General features: G+C 41.8%; 1 protein-coding gene across 2 annotated transcripts in view; it reads right to left on the bottom strand.

Moving 5' to 3' along the window:
• Positions 1-12,225, bottom strand: part of LOC306922479 (protein kinase C alpha type-like) — a 167,319-nt gene that overhangs the window by 41,531 nt on the left and 113,563 nt on the right. For both annotated transcript variants that reach the window (XM_079500120.1, XM_079500121.1), the window contains exons 7-9: positions 7,115-7,271; positions 5,898-6,032; positions 4,623-4,716 (exon numbers count right to left, since the gene is read on the bottom strand). In XM_079500120.1, coding sequence (XP_079356246.1) covers positions 4,623-4,716; positions 5,898-6,032; positions 7,115-7,271 — 386 coding nt within the window. The remainder of the gene's footprint in view (positions 1-4,622; positions 4,717-5,897; positions 6,033-7,114; positions 7,272-12,225) is intronic.

Raw genomic sequence — 12,225 nt, 5'->3', positions numbered from 1 at the left:
ACTACCGACTGTGCCACCGTGTCCAATAAAAACAAGAAATTACCAAATAAACACATCTTCCATTCCAGGCATCTTCCAGGCATCTTCCATTACACAGTGTTGTAACCATGCTAATTGAAGTATCTTCATCTGCCACGTTATCATCAATGCCCAGTCCTGTCAACTACAGAGAAGGCATAGAACCCTTGTAAAGGTCGTTTCAGACGGGAAGCACCCTTATTTTGGACGTGCCCGCGCTACGGCCCGCGCCCCTCATGTACAGTAGCGCCGCTGATCCAAGCGAGAACGTCTGCATCACTCGCTTCCCGTCTGACAGGAACTGTTTGTTTGCCACCCTGGAATCTCTTCCGTGTGGCCTCCTTCAGTAAAGATGGGAGATTAAAGAGGTCATACACTACATTGATCTCTCTATACTATTTGGACTTGCTGTCCAGTGTGGCTGTGGAGTGGTCAGCCTACTGGGCACATGATCTATGATGGCTTTCCAATTCCCTGTCCCACTGCCATTCCATCCATGAGAGTTACCTTCTTAGTTCTCAGGGGATAACCATCACTGATACTACGTTGAGGTTGCTGATCACTGCTCAGCATTGGCAAAGTCATCAGTAATCCTCTCCTCTCCTGGTCGGGCAGTCATGAGCTGATCTTGTCTGTGCATAGATAGCATGTTACCACTCACTGTGAAGAGGGCACATTACATGTACAGTACATGGCCGGTGAACTTGAGGTGGCCAATAGCTTTTTTCAGATTGATCTCTAACCATCCTTCAATTCACACCTGGTCAGCCAGCGTGTGCTGGTTATATACTGTAGGTATTTATTATTGTGCTAATGAGAAAGGTTAGGTCATTAGGTTAGGGCAAGGTAATAAATGTCTGGAAATGTTAACATAGACCTACATCTACATCTATGAGAGTTGGAAGAGTTTTTTCAGTTCTTTGCCCAGGCCCTCCGGTTACCCCAACTTTGATTGGCTCCTGCAAAGTTATCCATAGGAGTTGGGTTGGGACATATTGTGAGGTGTTAGTATAGACACCTTTATGAACACATTATTGTGGAGAAAGCTATTGGTAAGCATACTGTATATTTAGCAAATTGGTCAAAAACTTTCCCTATCTAAAAAAAGAGGAGCTGGGGTAGAGGTGGGTTTAGCAAGAGTTTGAAGGTAGGCATACAAATGCTGCACAGGGATCATCAATATGTCTGTACAAAGTGTACATACACAAATGTGTCCGTGGCAAAGCCTTGGTCTTATGCTCTTGTCCATGACACATTTTAGATTTTCCGTTTTACACCATTGTGCTGTTCCTATTTTGAATAGAATAGAATGAGGCATCACCAAATTAATCACCAAAGGCTTAACGCCGAAACGCTATTAATTAAAAATGACCAGATTTTTTTTCTTTTTTAAACTGGCAGTCTTGAAGGAGGAGCGAGATGGTCCAGTTAAGGGGGCATGGCCCACTCACGCCAATATTAATCAGAACTGCAGTGTGTTAATCAACTTCCTCACTGGCTTCATTTCCAAGACGGATGTAACATCTCGTTTTCGAGAGGGTCCTTGAGTGGAGCTGTTGATAATAGGTTGTTGTTGGGTACCAGCTGGTACACTCTTTCTGAGTGAGTACCAGCACACAGTGAAATGATATACAGTATTGTTTTGCTTGGTTTTGAAACTCTATTACAGGTCATTTAAGAGCACGAAAAATGATCTGTGAAAAATGGACCCTTTTCCTATAGACTCATTAGAATTAGAATGTTAAAAAGTTAAAAAAAAGTATAATAATTTGTAAAAAGAAAAGTACAAGCAATAATAACAACTGCATAAAGCTGAACATGTTGAAGTTTGAACTAAATTGCTAGCATAAAGTAAGTGAAAGTAGTAGGGTGCCAAAAAAAGTGGCAAAACTTAGAATAAATAAATATAAACTGTACAGAACTAGTGTGTGCTCGCCAGAGCGAGCCCACAATAACAACAACAACAAGAACTATTTGGCTTTCATACAGTATTTTGAAATTGATAAATCTTTCTTTCATTCAAAAGATGTTTTGAATTATTATGTTGAATTAATAAATAGAGGGAGTAATGCCACTAGAGTTATCTCTTTTACTAAAAATTAACAATGTTGCTTGTTCGATGATTTCACACCAGATTAGGCAGCGAGATGTCACAGCTTGCAGGCAGGAAAAGAGTAGTTATAAACACCTTTTATGAGGGATCAAGTTGTATCCTGTGTGAATTTAGAGTGCATGCATGCTATGGGTGCGAGAAATTATGTGAATGTGTGTTTTGCAGTGTTTGTTTGCAGTAGTAAACCTGCAAATGTTCTCTTTTGATCCAATGAGCAGAGATACAGAAAGGCCTTAACCAGAGTTCTATAGAGCGTCGCAGTTCAGAACGACGAGGGCACCAGGAAATAATTCCCCATTAATTTTCCCCATAGACGTTTCAAAAAGTATTTATTTAAAGACCTTTAAAGCCTCGGACAAAGTCAACTCGGCAGGTGACAACTCATGACAATAAACACATTCTTTTGGGCCGAACAAATAATTAGAAAGAAGGAAAACAACAAATAAAGTGTTGTACCCAGCTGCCCTTTTTTCATCTTTATTTCTTTTTTTAAATAATTTTTATCCCACGATTTTGTAACCCATTTTTCACCCCTGTGTCAATTATCTAATGTGATCCTGGGCTCTACACACCCTCCGCCAACCTGGGGAGAGCAACGGACTTGAACTCATGCTTCCTCCATGCATGAGTGTCCAAGTCGCTCCTTTACACCTGACAGGGGGGAGTTTCCCTGTTTGGATGTAGCGCGTGGAAGGAACACGTTATTCCAACCAGTTCCTTTCCCCTCCATCAGGCGCCCTGGCTGGCCAGGGGGAGGCAGGTTAGAGACCAGGATTACTGCATGTTTTTTGTGAGCGTACCTACCCTAGGGGACACGGGGAGAACATGCAAACTCCACACAGAAAGGCCCTTTCGGGTATATGGGCACTGATGACACAGAGGAGAGGACACGCCGCCAGCGCCCACAGCGTCCCCAGCGGGAATCAAACCTAGGACCTTCTAGCTGTGAGGCGACAACACTACCGACTGTGTCCCCCTTTTTTCGTATTTCTAATTATCTGTTCGACCCAAAAAATATTATTATTATTATTGTCTCCACCAGGCCGAAGGCATGGGGAGAGAGTATGTTTTGCACTCCGTCCGTCTGTCAGTGTGTGTGTGTGTCCGTCTGTCCGTGTACAGCCAATCTCCGGCACCGTTAACCTGGTCGATGCCAAACTTTGCACACACACTCCATGGATGCCAACGATGAACCTCTGCCCCAAATGGTCCAGAACGGCCTGTAATAGCCCCACCAGGAGGACGACTTTTGTAAAACACAACACAGGTGGATTTTTACACATTTTTGGAACAAGATGCCTAAAATCATCCAATTGCCATCCAAGGTGTAAGAAGAAATGGCTCCCTTTTCACATTGGCTTATTATAGCGCCACCAGGAGGCCACAACCTGACCTGCCCTGGTGGAGACCTGTGCCCCAAGGGGCACTTTTTCTAGTAATTATTATTGTCATGAGTTGTCACCTGCCGAGTTGGCTTTGTCCGAGGCTTCAAAGGTCTTTAAATAAACACTTTTTATTATTTCCTGGTGCCCTCACAGGGAGCGAGACTGCGACGCTCTATAGCGATAGGACAATATACCTAATTCGAGTTTGTTATCAAGGAAGCCTAACTTTATCAGTAATACTAACTTCTGAGCATATTTATGCTGAATACGTCATCACAAATAAAATATAGTCTAGTAAAATGAAATGTCTGCCTGTTTTCATCATCGAGCATAATAAGGGGGTTGGTACAGTCTCGACTGATAATGTGCTGGTCCCTTTATTCTACATTAGTACACATCCACTTTTTGAGGAGAAGCTCAGTTATATTTAAGAAATGTAAAATGATCAAAGGAAGCTGGGCACAGAGCCAGTGCTCAAATCACAGAGATCAAGTGATGACCCTGGTGAGCTAACAGAGGTCATCAAGAGGTGCGACTGTCAGGCTGTCACTCTTAATTGACAGGAACCTGTAGCAGTTCATTATCGTCTCCAGATGCTGCTGTATCAGGTGTCAAAGTTGTGGGCGGCCCCGCCCGCACTGTCATGCAGAGAAATGACAGTCGAAACAGGATGAAGACGCAACTGTCAGGGTTTAACTAGGCGTGATTAATTAGATTGGAGTGGATTAGGGAAGGCGCAGGGGTAGCCTTCATGGGTTTAGCAGGCTAAGTGGACTTTGTCTCGGTGAAACCCGTGACAATTGTGACGCTAACAGACTCACTGTGACGCAGCAATATTGTCATCTTACGTTTCACGTATAAAGAGACACAACATGTACATACATAAACAACAAACAAAAACATAAGAGCCAACCAGAAGAATGTAAACAACGGAGGTGAAGTATAAGTGTTGTGTATTGTGAAGCTGGAGTGCTTCACATTCACGTTTTTGAAACACACAAACTGCACACTCTTGATGAGACTGTTGTAAAACTTTCACCTAACATTCTATGCAGTAAGCAATGACAGCGAAACATGGTGTTTGTTTCTTCTAACCCAGTCCTCACCTCAAATTTCTGTCTCAGCTCCTCGTTGCCATCATCCTCCTCCGAGATGGGCACGTTGTAATACTCTCCTTCCTCCTGGGCCAACATCTTGTACCTGACACAGAGACAGACAGACAGACAGGAACGGAGATGAGAAATAAATAACTTGGTCCATTTTCTTAAGGGTTATCATTTTCTTCATATTTGACACGCATAACAGTTCAGAATCCTGTACCTGTTGCCATTATTCATTATTGCAGTTACGGATTATATTTGCTCACATTAACCTTAAAGGCCAACACTCATGTTGATACACATTTCAGTTAATTGTTGATGACTGCCGTAGTCTAAACAAGAAACAACTATGCTTAATTCAGACTTATTTCAGACTTTCTCTGTGTTCCTAGAATTCCCATGATGTATTTCACAAGAAAGCATTGGCCTGGCATGCCAAGTAGTCAATAACACCATTACCTAAATCTGACTCATATTTTCTGATGTCAAAATCCCTATTTTGTCATAAACACAGCGAACAAGGTCACAGCCACTCAGGGTAGAGGCTAAATACCAGGAAGTAAGAGTTATAGTTATCACACTCAGGTATTTTGAATTATCAGTACAACCTCTGTGTTCGCAATAGAGTTTCAGAGACACAGACGAATGACGATTGGTCAGTGTTGGCTGGGAATGGAATGTTGGTTAGCCCTACAACAAATATAGAGGCAATGTTAGAATTCCTGGTTTACCGTTAACAAACTGAGGGATCTTCACATCTGCTGTAAAAAGTGTCGAAAAATAATCGAGGCCTTGTTGTGAAGAGTTGTGAAGAGACCAAAGGGAGTAAGGAGGAGAAGAAGGAAACCTGACACATGCCTGGAGCCAATATGCTGTATGCCACCCAAAACCATTTCCAATTAAAGAAAGTTGCTGTCTGTAACGTTCAAATTTGTTCTGTTTGTGCAATACATTTAGGTCAAATAAAGGGACCAGTTGTGGGGCAGCAACTAACAAAAACTGAGAGAGACTGATGAAGGGGTGTTGTATTGATGGTGCTGAATGTTGGTGCTCAGCCATGGGGTGATGTAATGTTTTTGCTAGTGGCGGGAGCATCATAGTGGCTTTGTTTATTTTAATTTATTTTTGTATTCGTCGTTATCGTTTTTTGTTTGTTTTTTTAAATTATTAAGCTTGCGCCCCCTCTTGCACACATACTGTATGGCTCCAAAGAACCGCAGTGGCCAATGAGGCATCTATTTTTTAAATATCTATGGCTACAACAGGTAGGATGACACCTACCAGCCATCGGCAGGGGCCTTCATTAGCTCGGACACTCCGAAGGACAGTGCTCCCATGAAGTCATTCCTGGTGGTGCGGTCCCAGTCCCATACCTCCACAGACAGTCTGCGGTCCTTATCTTGAGCCTTCAGCTTGCTGGACAACACACAGGGTAACACAAGACCAGCACAAGTTAGTGATGAGTCAATATGTCATTCAATGTGGACTCAATTACTAAATTGAGACAAAATACTGCAGGCGTTTCTAAATATTCATATTGCACTGCACTGATGTGTATTGACTTTGAGCAGACTAGACGATTGTTTTTTTTCTTTAATTTTTTCCCCCCATAATTAAATTAACCCATTTTGTCAATTATCTAATGTAATCCTGGGATCTACACTCCCTCCGCCAACCTGGGGAGAGAAACACACTGACCTCATGCTTCCCCTTCAATGCATGAGCGTCCAAGCCGCTTCTTTTCACCTGACAGGGGGGAGTTTCCCCGGTTGTACGTAGCACGTGGAAAGAACACGTTCCACCAGTTCCTTTCCCCCCCATCAGGCGCCCCGGCTGGCGAGGGGGAGGCAGTTTAGAGACCAGGATTACTGTTTTTTGTGAGGGTACCTCGGGCGTGACAGGCACGGATTGCCAAAATTGTACCCATGCAGAACGGACAGGAAACAGTCACGGCCATGCCTTCGGTCCGGCGGAGACAATAACTAAAAATGCATATTCAGATCGATCATATAATTATCTAACATATAATTAACGGAATGTCTGTCTGAATGTCTGTCTGATTGAATGAATGAATGAATGAATGAATGAATGTCTGAAACCCTGTCGCTGCTCCTCACTGGCTGCACCAATCGCTCAGAATTTTCACACAGGCTAGGACCATAATATTATGGAGGTCTTAACGAAGCCCTTTTTCAATTTAACAAATTTAACGCTGTTAATTAAATGTATTAGTAAATTCAATTTTCCCATTCACTTATACAGTATGGGAAAAAGCGAAAACTTTCTCTCAAACCGTATGGGCCACAGTTACAACACACCTCAAAATACATACAGTACATCAATAATATGATCTATTAAATCGCATTACCCACACTGTACATAATTTGGTGTTCATATATTCGAATGGGTAAGGACTAGTTACAGTTAACTAAACAAATTGAGCAGGCTGAGGGACTGTGAAGGAGGGTGTCACCCTTCACCACTTCCCATCAACTCACAACTTAAAGTATTCATTCCAGACGGGATTGAGGTTGTTGTGGATGGTTTTGGTCTTCTGTTTGGTGTCACTCTTGGGGTCTGGTATGAGCTTGAGCTTCACGTAGGGGTCAGACAGGCCGTTGGGGTCCATGGGAATCAGATTCCTGCCTTCTTTCACTGTGGAAAGAGAGAGACAGCAAAATGGCTTATTGTACAGACTAATTGCATGCACTTGTTTTTTTATCCTCTGAACAGACATGTACAAATACATGTACACATGTTCATGTACACTGTACAGTATAATTGTGCGTGTTTGGTCAATAGAAGCATCAATGAATCTACAGTATATGGCTACAAATAAAGTAGCTCATCAATCACTGAATGGACAAATGAATGGTTTATAACCACACACAACGACAATTGTGTCTCTGACAATGCAATCAAAAATAAGAGTAGGTATAGTGGTGTACACATCCAAGGAACGGGTGTACAGCTTCAAACAAAAGATGAGAGTAATAAAAGCACTGTATCTAAACTGTCGTGGTCTAATTCCTGAGCGGGAGCCGACTCTCCCCTCTCCCCGGGTTTCTGTATTTAGCTGTTCTGTAAACACAGACCGACACCCGGGACTTTAGCACCCCATTAGCAGTGAACCATGCATGGAGCACTGCCAGACCTGGCAACAACATGTATGCATGCGCGTGCTCACACGCACAGGCAGAGGCACGGTAGCACACTCTGTACTACAGAGTGTGCTACCATGCCTCTGTCTTTTCCATGTGTGTACATGTGTGTGCATGCAGACTACAGAGTCTGTAGTCTGCATGCACACACATACTGAGTCTGTAGTCTGCATACACACACATACTGAGTCTGTATTCTGCATACACACACATACTGAGTCTGTAGTCTGCATGCACACACATACTGAGTCTGTAGTCTGCATGCACACACATACTGAGTCTGTAGTCTGCATGCACACACATACTGAGTCTGTAGTCTGCATACACACACATACTGAGTCTGTAGTCTGCATGCACACACATACTGAGTCTGTAGTCTGCATGCACACACATACTGAGTCTGTAGTCTGCATACACACACATACTGAGTCTGTAGTCTGCATACACACACATACTGTACACACATGGAAAAGACAAAGCACTCATGGAAATGTGTGCTTTCTCACACACCGCTGCACACAGACACACATCCCCAAAGGGAATGAATGCAGGGGCACACATGCACGCACGCACACACAATTACAAAGTATTTCCACATAGACAGGCTTAAGCCTTGCCAGGCAAGCCCTTGACCCCGGAGACCCTGGGAATGTCCTCCTCATGTGGCACTGCCCATCACAATACAGTAGTGATGATACTAATAATAATAACTGACGTTCCACCTAGAAGGGAGGCAGAAAAGTGAAACTGATGTATATTTTGTCTTTGACTTTCAAAATGAACTCCGAACTGGACTCTCAAACAAAATGAGTATACAATATACAAAAAATTAACCAGTTCCTTTCCCCGCAATCATCTAATATTTGACTCTTGATTGGTACCATTTAAATTATAGATGTCTTTGCGGAAATGTGTTTTGTGCCAAGCAGTTATCAGGATACAAAAAAACAACACATCTACACAATACAAACAGATCACACTGACAATACGTCATAGCTCCTCTCTTGCAGAGATTGAAAAAGAAACAAAAGGCTACCAGTCATATTTCCAAGAGGCATCACATTGGATTATATTTTATGCACAGAACTTAGATGGGGCCTGCTTGTTCAGAAGTCCTATACTTATGGGCACAAACAATCTTCTATCCCTAGCAATAGTTTTCCCCTTCCTGAGTACCCAGGTCTCATAGATTGATGTCATACTCTCAAGTCGTACACCAGCTATTTTGATGGATACATTGATGATTTTATAGAGTTTGTTCTTATTAACCAATGATAAGTCTCAGTCTGCACATAAAATGCAGCCTCTGCTGACCATTCTTATGATACATTATGCTAGACTCTGTGCAAATAATTTCTCCTTATGTACAACCTCTGGCAGAGGGCAAATGAATGGAAATATTAACAATCTTCCCCAATTCTTTGCAGCCTAGAACGGGAGAATTGATTTTTTTTTTTATATGATGTGATCATTGACAACTGCAAAAGTCGCTGTGGCTCGCCCTCTAGGCATGGGGATAGAATATCCAGCAGAAAAGGCACAGCCAGAAAATAAACCTACGTCTTGTTAGAGAGGCTTTTAAACAAACACAAACAAACATCTAAGATTTAAGGGATTTTAAGGGAACGAGAGAGAGAGAGAGAGAGAGAGAGAGAGAGAGAGAGAGAGAGAGAGAGAGAGAGAGAGAGAGAGAGAGATGTTAAAAAGAGGTTATGCTTGAGGGGGAACAGGATACTGAACATTATTATCTGAAAAATGTAAGCTTGTCTTGCAAGAAATCATCTTTATGTGTGTATTAGGTTTCGATGTGAATGCGATGAGAAGTCAGCCATTTGGCCCAAGGGACACAATGGGCCTTCAAAGACTGTATGGACCCTGAAGAATAATCTCATAATTTCACTTTAATACATTTTGTTCCCATAATGTGATTGAGTGAGAACAGAATGTAACAAAACAAATTAGCAAAGGGCTAAATTGCCTTGCCAGCACGTCTCCTCCTACAGTGTATCTCCAGAACTCAAGACGAATATTTTATTATAATACCATTGGGAAATGACTAACACAATAATAGTACAGAAATCACATCACAATAATAAAGAACACATTTACACAGGCTAAAAGACTGCATGATACGAAGAAATCAATCCAGTGGTCATCCATCTAACTGACAATCTTTCTGTCCATTAGTCCTCATCAGTTGACAGTGAGCGGCTGTGAGGAGAAACCCTGAATGCAGTGGGCATAACTCAGACAAGCATGTTTGACTCCAATTATGTTGCTGCTCTGATCAACAATATGGTTGATGGTTGATGGTTGCATTCCTATGCTTAACAATTTAAACCCTATACTTGTAGTTGATCAGGGTTTCCTAGGACTCTATAGTAAGTCCACTCAACGCCAGATCTGTTTGCCAAAAATAGCTGATCTACAGGCTCACAATGTATCGCAGCACAACCTGTTTTGAGCTTGTAGATCTGCTATTTTTACTGAATATTTACCTCAGAATAGGGGCGCTAAGGTTCATGAATATGAAACAAACCAACATACAGAATCATCACCGTTGCAGGTCATTTCTTTACATTCTCAAACAACATTCTCAATTAACTGTGAACTTGTAGATCGGCTATTTTCAGCAAAGAGGTTTGGTGTACTGAAAACACATTTAACATGAATTGTTTATGTACTGTAGTGGGGTCCCTGCTTCATCTCTCTCTCAGCTAAGGGACCTTGGCCTGAAAAACGTTGAAGACGTTATGCCCCGGTGAGAGATTCTGCAGAGAGAGATTTGGTGGCTTATAGAAGATAATATAAATAATATAATGATGATGATAATGTCATCTGCAAATTCCAATTATGTTGACTTTTGAGAAGAGAGAGAGAACAGATCAGGCCAACAATAATGTACAATGACTGAGTTCTTTGAGATAAAATAAATCCAGTATCCAGCCCACAAGATTAAAATTCAACCCAAAGTTGTCAATATGTTTCCCAACTAAAAGCTCACTTGTTGAATGAGAGTTAAATGAATGATGAAAATCAATGAAGAAAATCAATGAAGGGTAACTTTGCAGGTGTCCCATTATTATTCTGTTGGCTAACTAGCAGATATGTGGTGGTGCCCTTCAACCACATGTGAAGAAACAGAGTGGGTAGCCTTAGCCTATACTGTAAGTAGGTACTAGGTAGGTAAGGCCACTCCTCTGCTGACAATAAACAGCAGAAGAAAAGTCAAAAACTCACAGTGCCCGAGGATGCAAATTGTGTGATTTACATAATTATCTAGACAGAGGAAAATCATCACTTTAGCTACGGTGCCATTAAAAGGTAATTTCCAATGCAATCTCCTCCCGACAGGCACAGATGTAATTCCAGCCTGGGCCTGTAGGGGGAAACCTAGACTACACTATTTTTCATTCTGTTGTTTTCTGTTGCTGAGACCACCCAGTTTGAACTTTATGGCTTAGCTTCATCTCCATAAAACAAGCTAATGATGTGTCTAGTTTGTGTGTGCGTGCGTGTGTGTGTGCGTGCGTGCGTGCGTATGTGTTGTGCATGTGCGCAGTGTCAAGACGTGCACTGGACTGAGGAGGCTAAATGGCTAAATGTGGTAATCAAAGTCGTTATTGAGAAGGATTAGGAAAACGTGACACTTGGTGGGTGTTTGACACAGCATTTTCCACACAGAACTTGTGAAGAGCTCTCAACAGCCTACACTCTTAAGTGTGTCCCTCAAGTGTCATGAAACCTTCTCTCTGTCATTGATATTTCACTCAAAGATGGATACACACTCATAAAACACACGTTAGGACATCAGCAACCAGGGCATCTTAACAGTTGCTGGGAAACACAAAACAAGAAATGGAGACGCCCTGGATACTCCAGCATGGCAAACAGATATACAATAAATCACCAATCCCATACATAATAGTAGATTTTAGATTTATGTTTTTAGGTTATTGGATTTTTAGATAGGCAATTGCATTTTAGATTTGTATTTGTATGTAGTTTTATATTGTAATCAGTAAAATAATTCAGTGCATGTGGCACGTCTTTTTAAACTTCTGTGATCACCTTGTTTAAGGAGAGCAATCTGTTTAATCTTTTAATTCCCCTGCTCTAAATGGGGTTCAGGTTGACCACATTTTCAGCCTTGGGTATAATTAAGAATGTATTAAATGAAACAGGAACAGCATTACAGCAGTTTTTGATGAAGGACTTCAAGGTCTAATAGTAAATGACGTCATCAATATGATAAGGAGATCGGGCCTTCTCTCATGCTGTCCCTACAATGGGAGATTGTTAGAACAATCTCCCACACATCAAGTCCAGCCCCACCACTGGAACATTTGTAATTGAACCTAAACAAAGACCCACTTTTTCTCTCTCGCTTTTAGCTTTTAGCTCAGTCTGAGGGCGATTGATTGTCTATGTTTACATAATGACTACTT

The sequence above is a fragment of the Electrona antarctica genome, assembly GCF_951216825.1.
Source record: "Electrona antarctica genome assembly, chromosome: 4".
NCBI classification, from domain to species: domain Eukaryota; kingdom Metazoa; phylum Chordata; class Actinopteri; order Myctophiformes; family Myctophidae; genus Electrona; species Electrona antarctica.
The sequence above is the reverse complement of the archived record's forward strand: the minus strand, read 5'-3'. Positions and strand labels throughout refer to the sequence as shown.